Source organism: Aphidius gifuensis, linkage group LG4 (genome assembly GCF_014905175.1).
Source record: "Aphidius gifuensis isolate YNYX2018 linkage group LG4, ASM1490517v1, whole genome shotgun sequence".
NCBI lineage: Eukaryota > Metazoa > Arthropoda > Insecta > Hymenoptera > Braconidae > Aphidius > Aphidius gifuensis.
This window is the reverse complement of record NC_057791.1, coordinates 11,583,223-11,603,946: the sequence shown is the minus strand read 5'-3', so window position 1 is coordinate 11,603,946 and position 20,724 is coordinate 11,583,223. Positions and strand designations below refer to the sequence as shown.

General features: G+C 30.7%; 1 protein-coding gene across 2 annotated transcripts in view; it reads left to right on the top strand.

Moving 5' to 3' along the window:
- Window positions 1-9,712: 9,712 nt before the first annotated feature.
- Window positions 9,713-20,724, top strand: part of LOC122855059 (ets DNA-binding protein pokkuri) — a 49,079-nt gene continuing 38,067 nt past the window's right edge. The window contains exons 1-2 of one of the 2 annotated variants that reach the window (XM_044156182.1): window positions 9,713-10,239; window positions 10,531-10,625. Coding sequence is in view for 1 of the 2 variants with exons in the window: in XM_044156181.1 (XP_044012116.1) it covers window positions 20,561-20,563 (3 nt within the window). In the remaining variant the exon portion in view is untranslated. Of the gene's footprint in view, window positions 10,240-10,530; window positions 10,626-20,539; window positions 20,564-20,724 lie in introns of those variants that run through there. The other variant, XM_044156181.1, reaches the window with a different exon arrangement.

Here is a 20,724-nt window from a genome sequence, read left to right as displayed (position 1 = left end):
TTTGCAATTTCGCCCTGTAATACCGGCCAAAATTTTATAGGAAAAAGCTGTTTCTTGTAGTGGCAGTACTGGCACATGACATTATTTTTTTTGGCTTCCAATTATTAGATGCAATTAGATGGATAAGGATAACTGTTCAATGTTTATATCAAACTGAAATAAATAGAAAATTGACTTGTTGTGATTGTTTGCTATTGTCACATAGCTCGTACCACACATTATCGTAAACTGTAAAGCCTGGAATATTGCATAGAGAAATTTATCACTTTTGTCGTTGTTTCTGTTTCTAGTTTTTAGTCGGTATTACAGGGCGAAATTGCAAAACGAAAAAAAATTTTTTATTAAAGGAATGCACCCCTGGATATTCGATATCATTTTCAGACTATCGTCACCAATGTATCAGGGTTGCCAGACAGTCTAAAGGCGTGTGGCCACTAGCATAGTTTTTCGACCAAGTTCTATGCCATAGTCCATTTATTACCAGAAACAACTGACTTTTTCAGTGATAACTGGGAATAATCTAGATGGTAGTGGCCACGTGCCTTAAAAGAGAAGTCTGGAGGGGGCTGAGCAAAAGCCTGGATTTATTTGGATGGCTTAGAAAAAATTAAAAACCCTAGCATTTTCTTAAATTTTTTATAGCGTAAAACACGGAATATACCTATTAGCATGGTAGAAATCAAGAGGCATTGGGTGCATTCCTTTAATAAAAAATTTTTTTTCGTTTTGCAATTTCGCCCTGTAATACCGGCCAAAATTTTATAGGAAAAAGCTGTTTCTTGTAGTGGCAGTACTGGCACATGACTGCACATGACATTATTTTTTTTGGCTCCCAATTATTAGATGGATAACTGTTCAATGTTTATATCAAACTGAAATAAATAAAAAATTGACTTGTTGTGATTGTTTGTTATTGTCACATAGGTCGTACCACACATTATCGTAAACTGTAAAGTCTGGAATATGGCATAGAGAATTTTATCACTTTTGTCGTTGTTTCTGTTTCTAGTTTTTAGTCAGTATTACAGGGCGAAATCGCAAAACGAAAAAAAATTCTTTATTAAAGGAATGCACCCACGGTACTCGGTAGTGCCTCGAGTCAAGTATGAGAAAGAAATATGTATGTGTTGATGAGAATATGTGTGAGATGAGATCCCTAGGGGTGCGTTCCGTAGAGGACCGCGGTCTACCAAAAATAGGCGTGGTTTATCATGGTGAATTTAATTTCGTTGTATTGTCAGCACTGCTATGTATTAGAAAACGTAAACAAACATAAGCAAACGTAAACACCGAAAAATATGATTAACGAATTATAAAGAAAAAAATAATTTGGCATAAAAAAAAAAATTGTCAATTAAAATAGTCGGTGTATATTCTTGTTATCTCAATTATTTAGCCTGTAAATTGTATTTCTTTTCAAAGTTAATGCTTCAAAACCTATCATAACTCAAATGTAAGGTTAGGACAGCACTTATATTTTTGTTATCTTTCAAAATCTTAAACTGGCTGATGTTGCTGTTCATTTTCAAGAAAAACAACAATTACTACCGACATCAGTCAATAGATAATGTGTTTGAAGTGGAATTTTTCTTTTCATTTTGTTAACTGTTATTAACAAATTTATTGTTTTAATAATTTTATTCAGTACAAAATTCAGTAAGCACCACATCCACAACATTAACAATACATACATAGAAGGGTGTAAAAAAAAGTATACATGAGACTGGTTATTTTTTAGGGATTCCTAGGGAGATTTTTAATTTTTATGGATCCACTCTGATTATGGTCAAAAAAGACCGCGGTCCCCCTACGGAACGCACCCTAGCGGATGGCTCGACTCTTCAATGTAGCACTAGAGATGTAAAAATACCGGTATTTTTTTTTTCGGTATTAATACGGTATTTAATACGGTATTGATACGGTATCACCGTATTTAATACCAAATGGGGGTTCTGTATGTTAAAATACGGTATCAAACTGAATTTTTGATACGATACCGTATTAATACCAAATACACCCCTATAGATGTAAAAAATACGGTATCAAAAGTTCAACATTGAGTGGCGCTAGTGTCAATTTTACTGTCCGCCATCTTTTTTGCACCGAACTTCAAACATTTTTAGTATCAAAATAAATGAAGCGAATTAATTATTTAATTATCAAGTCTAAATAATTAATTATTAAAATTAATAACATAATTATTTACAGACAATAAACAGACAAAAAAATATAAACTAACCTTGTTTGCTTATGCCACAGTATATTTTTAATTTAGATTTAATTATTGGAAATTAAATAATTCAGTGTCCTAAAATTAATCAAATATACGAATAAATTTTCCTATTATAAAAAGGACACTTGACCGCTTTTTATTCGTGATGTGATTGGTTGAAATTTTTTAGCATTTGTTTATAACTAATATTTTATTATTTTCTCTCTCATACTAACACGTTGCTATGTGTTATTATATGGTTGCTACGTTTGCTTATTTTCACCAATTAATTTATTTGAGTTGTGTCGTTCCTAGATCAAAAGTCATATTACAGCTTTTTACTAATTTCTATATATTCATATTTAATAAAAATAGTATTGTTATATTTATTTATATTTATGAATACAACTAATATATATTATATTAAATTAATATTCAAATAAAAAAAAAGTTAGTGTGGTTATTATACGTTACGGTTACTACGTTTATCAAGAACGTCATCATATTTATCAATATTACTTAATTGAAATAATATATAGATTTAAATATTGTATAAAATATAAACATTTATATAAATAAGTAAACATAAATAGAAAAAGTTAGCGTGTGGTTGCTACGTGTGATTGCTAATTATATTTTTTTATCAAATATAATAATACAATTGACTTTATAAAAAGCTGTAATATGACTTCAATACTTTGATTGGGCAACGGTGCCACTAAAATGATTTAATGATTGTTTATAATTAGATCAAACGATATTTTTGTTCATTACGATAATTATAATATTGATTATAAACTTGAAATAAATATAGTATAATTCATGGAAATGGAAAATAAGAAAAGTACATCACGTGATTAATAAAAATTACAATTATGATAAAGAAAATAATATTAATAATAATATTATATACAACGACGCGCCGGAGGCGCGGGGTCACCCTTGTATAATAAAAATTACTAGTGTAATTTATAAACAATTATATTTATAAATTATTTAATTAAGTTATTACCTATATTGTATCATTTATCCTATTTCTTTGGGTTTTTTTTTCATCAACAAAAAAAAATAAATAATAATAATTGTTTCCAAAATGGCTGATGCCATGCGCCACTGCCCACTAGTGCCAAGATGTACAAATTTTTGATACCGTATTGTTACCGTATTTTTACATCTAGAGAGGTGTATTTTAGTATCAAATGACAGATACCGTATTTTTACATGGGAACATCGGTATTTCGGTATCTGTATCGTATTTGGCGCTCGGTATTAATACGGTATTTAATACCGTATTAAATACGGTACCGTATCGACTCACATCTCTACGTAGCACTCAGTCGTCAGCGATTTGACAGCCATTCGACAGCATATATGAAACGTAATTCACGAGCACCGGATACTCAAAATGAGTTGGAAAAATATGAAATAAATATAAGATTATAATGACAATAACTTAAACTGACTGAAACCTTGACTAGTACATGTATTTAATATTAAATAAGCGATTAAATTATACACTGTAGAGAGGTTAGATTGACATGATTCCCATTTCTACTGGAGTCAGAAAGCTGTCGAGCCTCAGACCATTCATTGGTAATTGACTCGGTCATTATTACCGAAATATTTTGTCACTAGCGGCTCCATATACTTGGTTGGCAAGATTATGAAAAATAAAAAACTGAGATATAGAATCGTTTGAGAATGATTTGGGAACGTTTGAGAAATGATCCTCATAAGTTGGGAATGCGTAGTTCAACTAATGATTAATAATTAAAGAATGGGTTAAAATTCACTAGATGTATGCACACAAGCTTATTGCGCATAAAGCATGATTTACACTGGATCAGATATTTTTAGAAAATTGATTATCATTAATTCAGTTATTTATAATCTTACACTTCTTATCAATAACTTCGAATTTTCTGTTGTAGTATTGTTAACTAGCCAATTATTTTAATGATTTTTTTTAAAACAATGTGTCTTCGTTAATAGAGTAATAAATAAAATATGCATGTTGATTCATATTTTAGATAAATTTATTTTATTAAGTTTTATTGTTACAGATGTCGACTATCAAATAACTAGCCAACTACATTTCAAACTCTTTGATTTTACGTTTAGCATATACTTCAAAAAAAAATTATTGCTTCTCCACTTTTATCCGGTTGATTCGTGAAGATTAAAGACAAGAGAGGATTATGGAGTAAAGGCAAAGAAAGATGGTGGTGCGTGATGCCAGCCTAAATCATGCTTCATGCACAATAAGCTCTTGCGCATACCTATAGTGAATTTTAACCCATTCTTTAATTATTAATTATTAGTTAAACTATGCATTCCCAAATTATAAGAATCATTTCCCAAACGTTCCCAAATCATTCCCAAACGATTCTATATCTCAGTTTTTTATTTTTCATCATCCTGCACCCGTATTCACGGGGCAAAATTGTTCTCATTAGGGCTTTTTTTTCCGCTGATCGCGCATGACAAATTTTTTTTATACAGATTTCATATAGAAAAGCTTCACAAACGCCACCATCGGAAAAAAACGCCCTAATGAGAACATCCTCTGAATACGGGTGCTGCCAACCAAGTATATAAAGCCCTGCCTAGCACTGGACTGAACTCTTTTATTTACCGCTTTGAATCCTCGTCCTTACAACCAGTGTCGAGTAGGTATGATACCGCCGTATCATACAGCAGAATCATTCATCTTTATTATCATACATTAAAAGCGTTTCTACATTTTCTTTTTTAAACTATTTTACTGACGCCATTTTGCCTACTGCCATTGTATACATATTTGGTGCCTAAAAGCATATGTCAACATGAGGCGTGCATTCCTTTAATAAAAATTTCTTATTCGCTCTGTAATTTCGCCCTGTATTACAGGCCAAAATTTTAGAGGCTGTTTCTTATTGTGGAAGTACTGGCACATGACACTATTCTTTTTTTGGTTTTAATTATTGGAAGAATGACCTAAATGACAGCTCAATAATTATATCAAACTTGTTAATTATTCTTGACATAAATTCCCCACGTACATGGGATAACAAGAAGACGCTCGAAAGCAATATAGTCGTTTGATAGAAACCATTGAAAAGATACAAATAAAGCCATAAATTAAGGTGAATTTCCACAGAATAGTTATCCCAGCCGCTCGGCAGTTTAATTCACAGGGCTGCACAGGGCATTACAATTTAGGGCTTTTTTCCTCCACTGGCGGTGCTTGTGGAGCTCTTGTATTAGAGTGGGTATAAGCAGAGTGGTGCCAACAGCGGGTTCAGGTCCGCCATATCGTGCTTTTTGTATAGAGTTGGTATAGGCACAGTGACGTCACTTCTGGGCACCTTTTTGCTATTGGCATCACTCTGCTTATACCCACTCTATCTTGTATGTGAAATCTATATAAAAAAAATTTTACAAGTGCCATCACCGGCAAAAAAAAGCCCTAAATTGCATGAAATTTGTCCTGTGAATACAGGTGCGGGATAACTTGTGGATAATTATTTACTATTTATTTCTTGTTATTTTTTTTTCCACATTTTTTTTTTGACAAAATTAGTTTGTCCGTAATTGTCGTAAATTCAGGAGTCCCAATTTCCTCTCAAAATTTGCCAAATTTTGTCAAATTTTGTCAAAATTATTTTCACCAGCAGTCCAATTCACAGGGCAAATTTTTCACAATTTAGAGCTTTTTTTTGCCGGTGATGGCGCTTGTAAAATTTTTTTTATATAGATTTCACATACAAAAGCTCCATAAGCGCCGCCAGTAGAAGAAAAGAGCCCTAAATTGTAATGCCCAGCACCCGTATTCACAGGGCAAATTTTATACAATTTAGGGCTTTTTTTTTGCCACTGATGGCGATTATAAAATTTTTTTATATAGATTTTACATATAAAAGCTCCACAAGCGCCACCGGTGGATGAAAAAAGCCCTAAATTGTAATGCCCTGTGAATACGGGTGCTTTGAATCGGACTGCAGCACCCGTATTCAGAGGATGCTCTCATTAGGGCTTTTTTTTCCGATGGTGGCGCTTGTGAAGCTTTTCCATGTAAAATCTATATAAAAAGTTCACAAGCCCCGCCATCGGAAAAAAAGCCCTAATGAGAACATCCTCTGAATACGGGTGCAGGGAGGATTTAACCATGGAGGTGAATATTCACCTCCATGGTTTTAACTAATACTAATACTGTTCGTGACAGCTGATAAAGTATGCGCACGCGCACTCGCCCTCTCTTGGTTATTAATTTTCATTTTTTATTATTATTTTAAGGGCAGGCCCTTAACATCTAGTGACAAAATTATGACAGGTTTGCACCTCGAACGAAAACCCGACGATATCATATTTTTTTAAATGACTAAAGAAGTATATCAATATTGTTTTTTTGACAGATTAGCTTGTCGGCCATCACTGAGATGTACACTCATTTTAGTAATGGCCGACAAACTAGTCTGCCAAAAAAACAATAATTAAAATTATTTAGACTTATTACATCGCTTGGAGACATAATTTCCGACACGTGTGCCATTTTTTTGAACATTTTGATATATTTTTTTTAGTTATTCAATTAAAAATAAAATTGTTATCGTGGGACAAAAATTCGAGGTGCAAACCTAGTGACAATTTTGTCACTAGAAGTTAAGCACCTGGCCTTAATCAATTAATTATTATCAGGCAAATAACGAGGCAATAAAATTTGGATCCAGCAAATCAAACTCTACAAATTAATGATAAATAAACTTGTGATAATTAATTAGAATTTTTGTTTCGGCTAACAATTGAAGAATTTATTATCAGGCAAATTTTTTTACTTCATAGCAAATTGCCAGATATTGAAAAAAATTATCCGAGGTCTGCACCCGTATTCAGAGGATGTTCTCATTAGGGCGTTTTTTTCCGATGGTGGCTTTTGTGGAGCTTTTTTATGTGAAATCTATATAAAAAAATTTTGTCAAGCGCCATCAGCGGAAAAGAAAAGCCCTAATGAGAACAATTTTGCCCCGTGAATACAGCACCCGTATTCAGAGGATGTTCTCATAAGGGCGTTTTTTTTCCGATGGTGGCGTTTGTGAAGCTTTTCTATGTGAAATCTATATAAAAAAAATTTTGTCAAGCGCCATCAGCGGAAAAAAAAAGCCCTAATGAGAACAATTTTGCCCCGTGAATACGGGTGCAGTAGCAGTGTTGCCAGATTAGTGGTTTTCCCACTAAATTTAGTGGTTTTTTTCAGATTTAGTGGGTAATCCAGTGGGCAGTTTTTGTTTAGTGGTTTTTTTAGTGGGAAATTTTTTTTTGTTGGTTTTTTAGTGGGTAGATTTCACTGGTTACATTTTTAAGTTGTTTGATTCTAAACTTGTAATTGGTTCAGATGGTGTCAAAGAACAATACAAAGAAGAACAAAGAAGAAGAAGAAGAAGAAGAAGAAGAAGAAGAAGGTCAAGACTTTATTTGAAGCATAAAAATATTATTTTTTAAATTCTTTACGATTATATACATATTTATAAAATGTATATTAATATTTTAATATAAAATTACTAACAATATTCAAACATATATAGATATATAAAACGCATATTAAGATTTCATTATCATGGTAGAAATACTACAGGTATGGAAGCGCGCAGCCTGGTTTGGCCGCTGTGAATCGACCAATCAAAAGGTTGCCTTCTCGCCACAAAAATGGAAGACTTTATGCGCGCGCGATACAAATTTGTTAAGCAAATTTTCAAGTTTTTTTTAAATTTTTCAAAAGTTATCATATTTATTCAACTAGATTTGGTATATTTTATAATGATTCACATACATCAATAATAAAAACTAATTATTTATATTAAATAAATGAATCCAAGTATAATAAATACAACACAACCTCTATTGTTTGTGGCATCAAAAAAAACAACAACAATGAAAATATTATAATTTATTTGTTAAACTGTCTTGGTTTTTTTATTTTTTTTATTTTTTATAAACATGCTCCACATATATTTATTAGTATTTACAACAATATAAAAAATAGTTGTCAAAACAGTATGTTAGAGAGAGAGGATCTTATAATAGAGATTGCGTGTTAGAAAGAAAAGCAAAACAGCTCGATGGCGCGTTCTTGATTGGTTGAAAAAATAAGGCTGCGCAAAACGCGACGAAAAAAACATGGACTACTGCCATACCTGTAGTACTTCTACCATGTTTCATTATCATATCATAAGAAAAAAAAAATACATATAAAATGTATCGACAGTATATCTGTAAAATAAGAATAAAATTTAAAAAAAAAATTACAATTCATTTCCTTTATTTTTTTTTTGCTTTTTTGAGTAAATTTTAAAGTTTTTAAAAGTTTAGTGGGTAAGTAGCTCAATCTAGTGGTTTTTCATAACATTTTTAGTGGGAAGATGGCTACCGAGTCTGGCAACACTGTGCAGTAGTGTGGGATTAATAAATGAATCAGTGTTGGGTAGGTAAGATACCTTGGTATCTTACATGTGTAAGATACCATGTAAAATACTGTATCTTACATCATTGGTTTCATACATCGAGGTATCTTACATTGCGTTCCCAGCGCCTTCTACGATAAAAGTGGAACCTTCGTGCTACAATTTTTTTTTATTCGATAAATACATGTAATTCATTTATAAAATAAATAAAAATTTTAAAAACAAGCAGTAGCTAAGGAAAAGATGTAGCTAAGGAATTAATGTTGCTTAAAAAAGAATTTCTTTGGCAACTGTAGCTCCATCTTTTCCTTAGCTACTATTTTTCCTTGGGATTTTTATTTATTTAAAAAATTAGTTATTTAAAATTAAAGCAACATTAATTCCTTAAAACATAATTTTTTGGCAACATTAATTTCTTAGCTACATCTTTTTCTTAGCTACTGCTTTTCCTTGGACATTGTAATTTATTTAATAAATAAAATCACATGCATTTTATTTTTTAAATAAATAAAAATCCCAAGGAAAAATAGTAGCTAAGGAAAAGAGCAAGAATTGAGTTGCCCAAGAAATTCTTTTATAAGCAACATTAATTCCTTAGCTACATCTTTCCCTTAGCTACTGCTTTTTCTTGGACATTTCCATCTTTTAAAAATAAAATGACATGTATATTATTTATTTAATAAATAGAAAATGTCCGAGGAAAAGCAGTAGCTAAGGAAAGGATGGAGCTAAGAAATTAATGTTGCCAAAAAATCATGTTTCAAGCAACATTAATTCCTTAAAACTGGTTTTCCTTGATATTATATATATTTATATAACAAATAAATTACATGTACCAATATATATCGAGCAATAAGAACTAATTGTCAAGTCGACAGTCAATAAGAATGTTCAAAATGGCGTCAGAGGTATCTTACAGTTTCTTACAGTATCTTACAGTATCTTACTGTAAGTGTATGAAACCTCAAAAATCGACCATTTACCCATCACTGAAATGAATTAGTTTATTTCATAGGAAACAAGAAGGCTCTTTCAACTATCATACACTTTATGTAGTATCATACGTATAATTGTATGATACCCCGAAAATGGTCGAATTATGTACCCATCACTGCCTACAACCAATGATCAGCATCAGCGGCTATTTATCCTAGAACTAGCCAAGTGTGTATAAACCATTATGTGACCACAATGCAGTCAGTAGTTTCTTCTCATTCATTTCAACTGGTTTCATAATAGAAGCATGAGTGTTAAAGAAATGGAAAATATTGAAAAGTTGCAATGTTTCGTCAGTCGGAGTGAAGAAATGATATTCACGTTACACAGCATTTTATACTCAGTGGTGTAGTAAATTATCAGCTCCAGTCTTTCGTTAACTAGCAACCGTGATGGTACAAGCGTGATGCGAGTACCGTCTTGTTTTATTGTTAATGCTATTTATATAATATTTATTAAAATATTTTGTCTTCCAAATTATAAATTTAATCGGACCAATTTATTAATTAGTGCCCAAGTGAACGAGATCATTATTCTCTGAAAGGATTAACAATGTATATTTATTGGTGATTTATCGATACCAGCTGATTGATCGTATGTTTACCAATTAATAATTAAAGTTGAATTGATTTTATAGACTAAACATTTAATATTTCTATTTATATGGTTTGAAAGTGAACGATTTTTTTCGTTATTGTTTATTTATTAGTTGTTAGGCAAACGTACATTTGTTTTTTTTTTTAAAGGATCGAGATAATGCTAATAAACCAAAGTTTAATCTAATTTTCAATAAGATTATCAAATTTTTTTTGCAATATTTAAAAAGTACTATTTTTTATAAAATGGTTTTTTTTTGTTTTTGTGTTTTATTTGACTAATGAGCAGTTAAAAAGTACAAACTCAATCACGTTTTCAAGATAGTAAGCAGTGATCCTCAAACTTGGATTTTCAGAAAAAAAAGTCGTCATAAAGAGATCGAGGTAATTGAAACTTATCTTATACTCATATTTATCATCCAATATATTTTATTCTGTCACTTGCTATAATCAGACGTTAATTTGGAACAAGATCATACAATAATGAAATGTCACTTGAAAGTTATATTGATCTAGTTTAATAACTGTTGAACTAAAAATTGAATCTAAAAAAAAAACGATAATTAGATAAAATGTGAATTCAACCACCTGTTTAATACACATGCTTCAAATTTTAGATTTTGTGGAGCACTATCAACTGTTTTGTAAATAAAAAAAAACCTAGATGCGATGTATCTATACATACAATTTACATATGTTGATTTCCAAATCAATTTTCAAAAAAAAAATAATTGTTAATATTTTAACTTGACAACCAAAAAATTCCGAACCTCTTTATTTAGAAAAGAAAAACAAAGTTCATGATGCCTTTTAGATAATAATAAATTCAGTAAACAGAAGAAGTTGCTATTAGAGTTTGTCTCCAGACAAAAATAAAAAAATAATTTTCGTTTTTTTTATCAATACTTGTAAATTTAAAACCTAAACTCAGTGTCAACAATTTTTATGAATAAACCAAAAAAAAAATATAGATCCAAAAATAAATAATTATATTACTAAAAATGATGTCTGATATTTGTGGGATCAATATCGACAAATTTTTATCGCCAACTATAAAAAAACACAAAAACTTTTTGCTATTATTTTCATTAAACAATCCAATGACTGTAATTTTCTTACTGCTCTGCACTATACTGTCTTCAGTTCAAATAATCTGGCTTCGCAATTAGACCTAAATCTAATTTTAAAAAGAGTACCTATGGTTGTCAGACACAGTTTTACATTTAATTTTTATTCTAAATGAATTCTCTCGTTTAGCTTCGTTTATATTTGATAATAAATTTTCGCATAACTGTGTACGTGTGAAATATTCTTTTGCAGGTCAATTATGCCCTGTATTGGGTGCATGTATCTTAAGTGTTTCTCAACTTTGTAAATACATAAGAAAAAAATTTAGAAAACTAATTTGTTGCTTCGAAAATATAGTAATGTCGGAAGAACATTTCAGCATTCAAACAAAAGCTCAAGAGTATCAAGAGACCCGGTAAGGTCTCGACTTATTTTTCCAGTGTAAGAGAAGTTACCGGGTACTTATATAAATAAGTTGCATGGGTATGACGTCACGATTTTTCATTTATTTAATATCTCATTAAAAATTAATTTAAAATTACAGCTAAAAATAGTTTTCATATTAATACCGATATTTCCCGATCCAATGAGCCGACACTCGTATTCTTTCAATATATATATAATATACTACTGATGCTGATTAACCCGGCTTTGCTCGGGATTATTTTTACGATTTCAGAGATGTTATCATTTGTTTAAAAACAATTGAAGACTCGCTATGGTTCAACCACGGAAAGATTCTTTTGCTTTCTTGCGGTGAGGTGAACCGGGAGTTTCTCCACGCATGTGCATTAAGAATTAATGTAATAAAAAATCACAATGCCCATGCGTGGAAGAATTCTCGGCTCCCCTTACCGGAGGAAAGCTAAGGAATCTTTCCGTTGTTGAACCATGCTCTAAATAATATTTCTATTTCAAACTTAAGGTTAAAAGATAAATGACTTTTTCGTTCTTCAATTTTTGATTTTTTGGTCACAAATAAAAGCTAGGGCCGGTTTTTTCGTCCAACATTACAGTTAACTAAGGTTTAAACTCTAGTTAACTAACTAAGGATAAACTATTTTGATGAATTTTTTCAAAATTATCATGCTAGTTTTTTTTTTTAGATAATTGATGTCAAAGTTGACAACTTTAACACATACAAATGAACACATATTTACGCTTGTAGTTAAAAAAAATTTCTCTTAAATATTGCTGAATTAACTATCAGTTTGTACTTCTTAACCATACGGATAATTTGAGCCCTCAAAAATCCTTTTTCTCCTAGGATTTTAATAGATATTCAATTTTTAATTATTAAATTTTCTATCATCAGCGATCGTTTTCTTTTTTTCATTTTTTCGTGCTGTCTCATGTTTCTTGGCTATGGTAGCATGTGTGTCTATCCAGATAGCTTACAGACACACATACTACCAAGAGTAGTGCCAGTGTAATAAATATTTTTTGGACCGGGGGTCACGGAAAATATTTTATGTTACAAGGGCAGTGGGAATAATGTGTGAATTTCCAAAGCGTAAGAGGGGTAGTGCGCTTTTTGGAAATTCACACATTATTACCACTGTCTCTAGTAACATAAAATATGGTTCGTTACATGTGCCCAATCAGAGAGCCCGCTCACAACTCATTTGGAGGGGAAACACTCGCCAAGGCTCGTGCTTGCCCCTCCAAATTCGTTGAGAGCACACTCTCTGAGTGGGCACTTGTAACGAAATATACTATTTTATAACCATATGTAGATGCGCACTCTCTCGGGCCTTAACTTTGTTCGACGATTGGATTTACTTTCAACCTTAGTAATTTACCTAAACCCGATGGGGACAATCCTGGGACAAGCCTGTTTGTCAGACTCTGAGGCTTGTGTGGAGCCCTGCTACACGGCTTGTGTCAAGCCTGGGTGAGCCCTGGAATGTTCTTTAAGTTTTTTCCGGTGTCAGGCTTGTATCACAAGCTTTTACCCGGGCTGGAAATTCGGCTTGGCACAAGCCTGTGTCTCAGGCTTGACACAGGCTTGCAAAAAACAATTGAAAAATTATATAAATAAACTATTATTGTTACTTTATTATTTATAAAATTATTATTTTTTTATTTAAACAATTTGAATAAACGACAATAATCAAACGAAAATATATGGACGTGACGCGGGATCGATCCGGGGGCTCTCACACATAATTCCACCTTACTATCAAGTCAACTATCGGGATATTGATGAAAGTTATAGTAACATTCTTTTATATGATAAACCCTATTGATACTCAATACATATAGAGGTTGTTATTGTTATTGAGGTGTAATTTGTTATTTTATTGATGCAAATTATAGCCTTTGCTCTTTTCTTTAAAATAGATAAGAAGCAAATAAAAAAAGAATTCATCATTAAAGGCACCATTATTCAACTTTATACTTCAAAATTTTGCCATTTTTTTTTCACGTCTTTTGATTATTAATTTATTTGATTATGATAAATGAATAAACAGCTTCAGTAAAATTGAGGCTTTCGGGTACATAAATCGTAAATTTATGTTTTGTTTTTATATATTTTAAATTGAATTTATATTTTTTCTAAATTTTTTCTAAATGTAAAATAAATTTTTTTTATATTTCCATTAAATATATTTACGCAATTATATTTACGCAATAATTCTTCCAAATATATAATTATTTAATTTTAACAATTAAATCAAAAATATCAAAAATTAAATTACGGGAAATCCATTTAGAAACAATCTTAAATTCAAACTGAAGAATATGTTGATGTAATAAAAATTGTTGGATTTTAAATTTATATAATATTTTGGACATGTATTTTTGCTTTTGTCTATGAATCAATTTACAGAAAGTCTAAATGTAATCAACTACATTATATTCATGTACTTTTCAGTTTGAATTTGAAATATTCTAATATTATAAAATTACAACGAATAATTATTACTGAATTAAGCAATGTGTCCACATGCTAGATTTTTGATGATTTTTTGTGCAGGACTTGTATGGAAAACCCAACTTATCCTGGAATTTTCGGAATTTAAATCGACGTTCAAAGGAGTGGCATGAGGGTGTAAAGTGGCGAAAATACCGAAAATCCATGTGTTTATTTTTTTTAACCCTTTCAAGTGCAAAGTTACCATGTTCTAAGAAATCCTCAATTATTTCACTATCAATACCAGCTTATCATGAATTTTTTAAAATATGAATCGACGTCCAAAGGGGTGGAAATAGAAGGCGAAGGGATAAGTACCGAAAATCCATGTTTTTCTTTTTTTTAATCCTTTTAAACCCAAAGTTACCGTATTGTTAACAATTGTTAACTCCATAATTATCTCACTATCAATACCAACTTATCCTAAAATTTTCAAAATTTAAATCGACGTCAAAAAAGGTGCGAATAGAGGGAAAAGTAGTAAAAATACCGAAATTTCGTGTTTTTATTTTTTTTAACCATGTTAAATGCAAAGTTACCATGTTCTGAGAAATACTAAATTATCTTACTATCAATACCAACTTATCCTAAAATTTTCAAAGTTTAAATCGACGTCCAAAGGAATGGGAATATGAGGTAAAGGGGTAAAAATACCAAAAATCTATGTTTTTATTCTTTTAATCCTTTTTTATGCAAAATGACCATGTTCTAATGGAGAAATTTTTAAAATGTGGTAACTATGAATTTAAAGGCGTTTGAAAAAATAAAAACATGGATTTTTGGTATTTTTATCCCGTTACTCCCTATTCCTACCCCTTTGAACGTCGATATAAATTTCAAAAATTTCAGAATAAGTTAGCATTGCTAGTAAGATGATTCAAAATTTCTTAGAACATGGTAACTTCGCATTTGAAAGGGTTAAAAAAAATAAAAACATGGAATTTCGGTATTTTTACCACTTTTCCCCCTATTCCCACCCCTTTGGACGTCAATTTAAATTATAAAAATTCCAGAATAAGTTGGTTTTGATAGTGAAATAATTATGGTTTTCCCAGAACATGGTAACTTCGCATTGGAAAGGGTTAAAAAAAATAAAAACATGAATTTTTGGTATTTTTACCCCTTTACCCCCTCATCCCTCCCCTTTGGACGTCGATTTAAATTTTAAAAATTTCAGGATAAGTTGGTATTGATAGTAAAATAATTAAGGATTTCTTAGAACATGGTAACTTTGCATTTGAAAGGGTTAAAAAAAATAAAAACATGGATTTTCTGTATTTTCGCCACTTTACCCCCTCATCCCTCCCCTTTGAACGTCGATTTAAAATTTTTAAATTCCAGGATAAGTTGGTATTGATAGTGAAATAATTATAGAATTTACAGAACATGGTAACTTTGCTTTTAAAAAGGTTAAAAAAAAATAACGTGGATTTACTGTAATTTCACTTTTTTCCCGATTCTTCGCACGTCGTTTTTAATTTTGAAAATTTTAGGATAAGTTGTTCTTGGTAACGGGGTAGTTATGGATTCCACAGAACATATTTATATTGATTTTTTATGATATTATTAACTTTATGCCCGGGGCCCCTATACGGTCCTGACTGAACAGGTGTTGGTGGCTAGCGTAGCGGCTATCTTCAGCGTCATATTATATTGTACACGGAAAAAAATAGAAGATAAAATTTACAAAAAAAAAAAGTAGATTCTACCTTTTTAATGAAGAAATGAGAGACACCTAAAGGAAACGGATGAAATTCACAAAAAAAAAAAAATGTTATTAAATTGAAGCTCTACACACAGAGAAGGATATGTTAACAGTTAACATATCCTGTTCAATGTTAACATATGCCATGTTAAAATGGGTGGTGGCTGATAAGTTTACATCAAAGATATATATATTAACATTAAACATACGTATCTTAATAGTTAATATGCGTATGTTAACTATTGAGATATCTGTAATTGACACAATTTGAAGGTTAGGCTGATAGTTGAAGACATTTACGTATGTAAATATGAAAATTGAATGTAAAATTAAGAATGAATTTACAAAAAAACTAAATTTAAATAAATTTATGACAACACGAGTACATATTATATTATATTACAATTAGAATAGTATCACAATATAATGTCAAAAAAAAAAGATGACAAGAAGTAGACTGGCGCATCAAAATATTTGGCCGCGTAAAGATACGTATGTTAACTATAAACATACGTATGTTAACAGTTAAGATATCTATGTTTATTGTTAATATATATATCTTAACATTAAACTTTTGTATGTTTAATGTAAACATATTGGTATGTTAACTGTTAACTTATCCTTCTCTGAGTGTATTTAACGTTTTGACGGAGTGAAATTTACATTTACTTTTGGTTATTGCTTCAATTACTTCGAAAAAAAGTCAAATTTACCTTTTAAGGCCTAAAAGTTGTTTTTACATTTCTCATTAGTAAAGTTTAAGATACTCTTCTATTAGGTAAAAATTACCGATTTCCGATGTTTATAATGCAAAATATATAATCGTTCCTAAAACATCATATTTCCGATTTTTTTTTTTTTTTTTTTTGTCAGAATTCTTGCAACGACCAGGACTTAATCCTCTATACCCTAAACGCTACCTAATTCTACCTGATACGAACACCGTGCTTTAATTGACTTAATCACAAACGCAAGTTGACAAAAGAAGCTTTTTATTTTACTAGAATTGACTCTATGCTTACTATACTGATAGCTTACGTATAATTTTTTTATTGTTTTAAATAAAAATAGTTGTAGCAAATGGAGCTGAAACTAGCGCCCGACAGTTTCGCGCCCACTTATAGTTAGCGAAATAGAGTATAGACTATACAAATGAGAAGCGCGTGGATTTTTTTTTTTTGTTTGTGGTGTTGTCTTCGCCAAGGGAAATTGTTTGGTTTAATACATATTATTAGAGGAGAAAAGCTACAAGAAAACCACCATAAACTTGGGGATCTAAGATTTATTATGGTGGAAATGGACCGCGCGCCCAGAAAATATTTTGTTATTTTTTTCAATTTTATTTTTACGTTTTTCTGGGCGCGTGGTCTATTTCCACCATAATAAATCTTAGATCCCCATGTTTATGGTGGTTTTCTTGTAGCTTTTTTTATCCTCTAAATAATGATGTATATAATTTTTTTTTAACTAGATTCCCTTGGCCAAGACAACGCCATAAACAAAAAAAAAAAACGAAAAAATAATCAAAGTAACCAAGTTATTTATTTTTTTTTTTGTTTATGGTGTTGTCGTGGCCGAGGGAATTTGTTTTGGCCCAGAAAATACTTAGTTTTTTTCAATTTTTTTCTTTACTTTTTTCTGGGCGCGCGGTCAATTTCCCCCATAACATAATTTAAATCCCCTGGTTTATGGTGGTTTTCGTGTAGCTCTTATTACCCTCTAAATAATGATCTGTATAAATTTTTTTCCAACAATTCCCCTCAGCCACGACAACACCCTAAACAAAACAAAAAAAATTCACGCACTGCTTATATGTATAGGCTATATTCTATTCTGCTAACTCTACGTGGGCGTGGAACTGTCGGCCGCTAGTTTCAGCTCCATTTACAACTTATGTGAGTAATTTTTACCTTTTTTTATAGTAAAGTCTACTCTTCTCATAAAAAAAAAATTCAAATAATATATTAAAAATGTATATTTTACTCGATTAAAGTGCACTTGGTTTACATTTTCGTGAGTAAACTTTACTTGATTAATTTGTAATCTGCTGGCCGAATTTTTTTTTTCTGATCAACGAGTAAGGTAACGGTAGGTATCAAAAAAATGACTAAATTCACGACACTCTCAAGTAAATTTTAGCAGGCTGAGAATTTACCCACTACCGGTTTTAGAATTTACTAAATTTTATTATAAATTTTATTTAAAAGTTGGACATTTTTTGTGTTAAGTTGGGCAGTTTGTGCTAGATTCACGGAGAATAGCAATCAATTCCCGGCAACATTTTTTCTTTTCTGTTTACACGCTCAAAACTCGAAAACTAATTGTTAAATAGAAAAAAGTTATTCTTGATAAATTGTTTAGAAATAAATAACCAATAATAAACCTCGCTTAACTCCATACCTAGCTTCAACAGATAAGGCTGTAGAAATACTTGAAATTACATGACAGTTCAATCATTTGTTCAATCGGTCGGCAATCTTTGTGTTATTTCGCCCCACAAACAGAATTTTTACAAAGCTATATAGTAAAAAATATTTAAGTCTATGCTAACTTTTATATGCCTACATGATAATTTTTATTATATATATAAGAATATTTATTAAATTGTGCAGTATTTTTCATTCAAACATATAATAATTTTTATTGTTTTCACTAAACATGTATGTTCTTTATTTAATTAACTCATAACTCATAATCTAAGAGATTAATCAAAAAAAGTAATTCTTCATAAATTGTTTAGAATTGAATTTTCAATAATAAACTTCACTCAACCCCATGTCTATCTGCAATGGATAACGATGTATAGAGGCTTGAAGTAACCTAGCAATTTTTTGACATTTTACACATTTTACATAATTTTATTGTAGAATTCCGATTCTCGCGGCCAGTCCCAGAATTAAAACAAAAATTACAAAGTACTATAGTAATTTCTATTCAACCATGATTTTAATTTTTAGTTAAAATTTCTCTCAGTGTACAGAAAGTGAAAAGTAAATATGTTTTAAAATGTTTAATTTTTGATATTTTGTTTCAAAAAAATTTTAAATTTCATTTATGATTAACGACTTGAGTACTTAATTAATTAATAAATCTGATGTAATTTAAAAATGACACTTTTGTGTTTTTTCCTATATACTTGTACAGTCGGTCAGCAACTACATCACGAACGGTCAATAACTTCAACACTCAATTTTTTCGTCGAGCTCGATTTTTGATGTCGATTCGAGCACGTTCAATAACGTTTCAACATACCCGCGATGTCGAATAAGGATGTCGAATCGACATCCCGAGCTCAGAACCGGAGCTCAATTCGACGTCGTTGTTCGGATATGGGATTTCTACCAAAGATGTTTTGTTAAAAAAAAAAACCATCCTGGCACAAAATTTTATCCATGATTTGTCCTTAGTTTACATAATGTTTCGTGTCAAAAATGTTATCATTACCCAATTCTATAAACAATTACTTAACTAACAATTTAATTAGTTTGTTCAATATCCTGGGTTGTAAGGATCTTCAATACCTTGAATTGAAGTCTATTCTGATCTCTCTATCTGAAATAGTTTAGACGATATGTACATTATTTATCTTTTGGAAGTGATTTCAATACTGAAGGTGAATGAATTCGCCTTCCTAAAATCAATTCAAACCACATCAACTTAAAACTTATAGATTCTTGAGATAGATTATAAAAATAATTTTCCAGCTTAGAAATGCTTTGTTTCATTTTAAACTATAAGTAAATTCTGTATTAAATTTTGTATGACACTTGGCAAGGTTTGTATTGAACAAAAACCGGTCTGTGTAAACCCAGACCGGAAGTGCGGACCTTGGACCTGCGTCACAAATGTATTTTTCTTAGGTGTGTGTTATATCTTTTCTTTGCGTTGATGGTTTTTTGTTAAACAAGTTGATGTAGTATATGTACACATACAATATAAAATGAAGGCAACTGATGATGGAGAATACTATAACTCTCAAGATTTACCTGCGCCACTGGTTTTATGGATATTCTTATTTTTTTCTCTTTTACCTTCTTCTTCTTTGTCCACTTCTCTGTAAATCAACCTTACTTGTTCTCATCTTTCTCATATCTTTTCAGTTATATTCAAACAAATTTAGAATCTAGACATGGATGGATGGCATCCGGTCTTCTTTTTCCCCTCCGTGATGTTGCTTTCTTAAAGAATGCAGTCTTAAAGACTCAGTGAATCGTGAAAACGATAGAGAATATACGTTATGTGTATAAACAACGTTTATGAAAAAAATGTATTATGTGAAACAAAAGGCTCTTTTGGTTTAAGTTTTCTTTGATTTTTTTTAAATAAAATTTGTCAGGTTTTCAATAAATTGTAACTACATATACTTAATATAAATTAAAATAGAATTTTACTCGATTTAAAATTTTTTTGTTTGCAACAAAATTTTTCTGGAAACCATGTTTCGTCATTCTGTTCGGTGTGACCTGCTACTTAGTGATCTATAATTGTATTCTTGAGTATTTTCTTAGAATATCTTCGCTATTTTAGCCATCATCAACCGCATTTTATTATACATTTATGTGAAACATACATCATTTTTGTGATGAAGAAATTTTTATGTATGTAAAATATTTTCAAATTTGATATTCCATGGTGAGAAAATCATTATATTGCATATTTTATTTTATTCGCTGTATTCGATTTATCAGCTATTGATTTTTATTCAATATAAATCGCTATAGATTCGATCACTTGTTACTTTTTCATTTTATTTATTCATTTAAGTTTATGCCCTTGACTAACGTTTTTTTGGG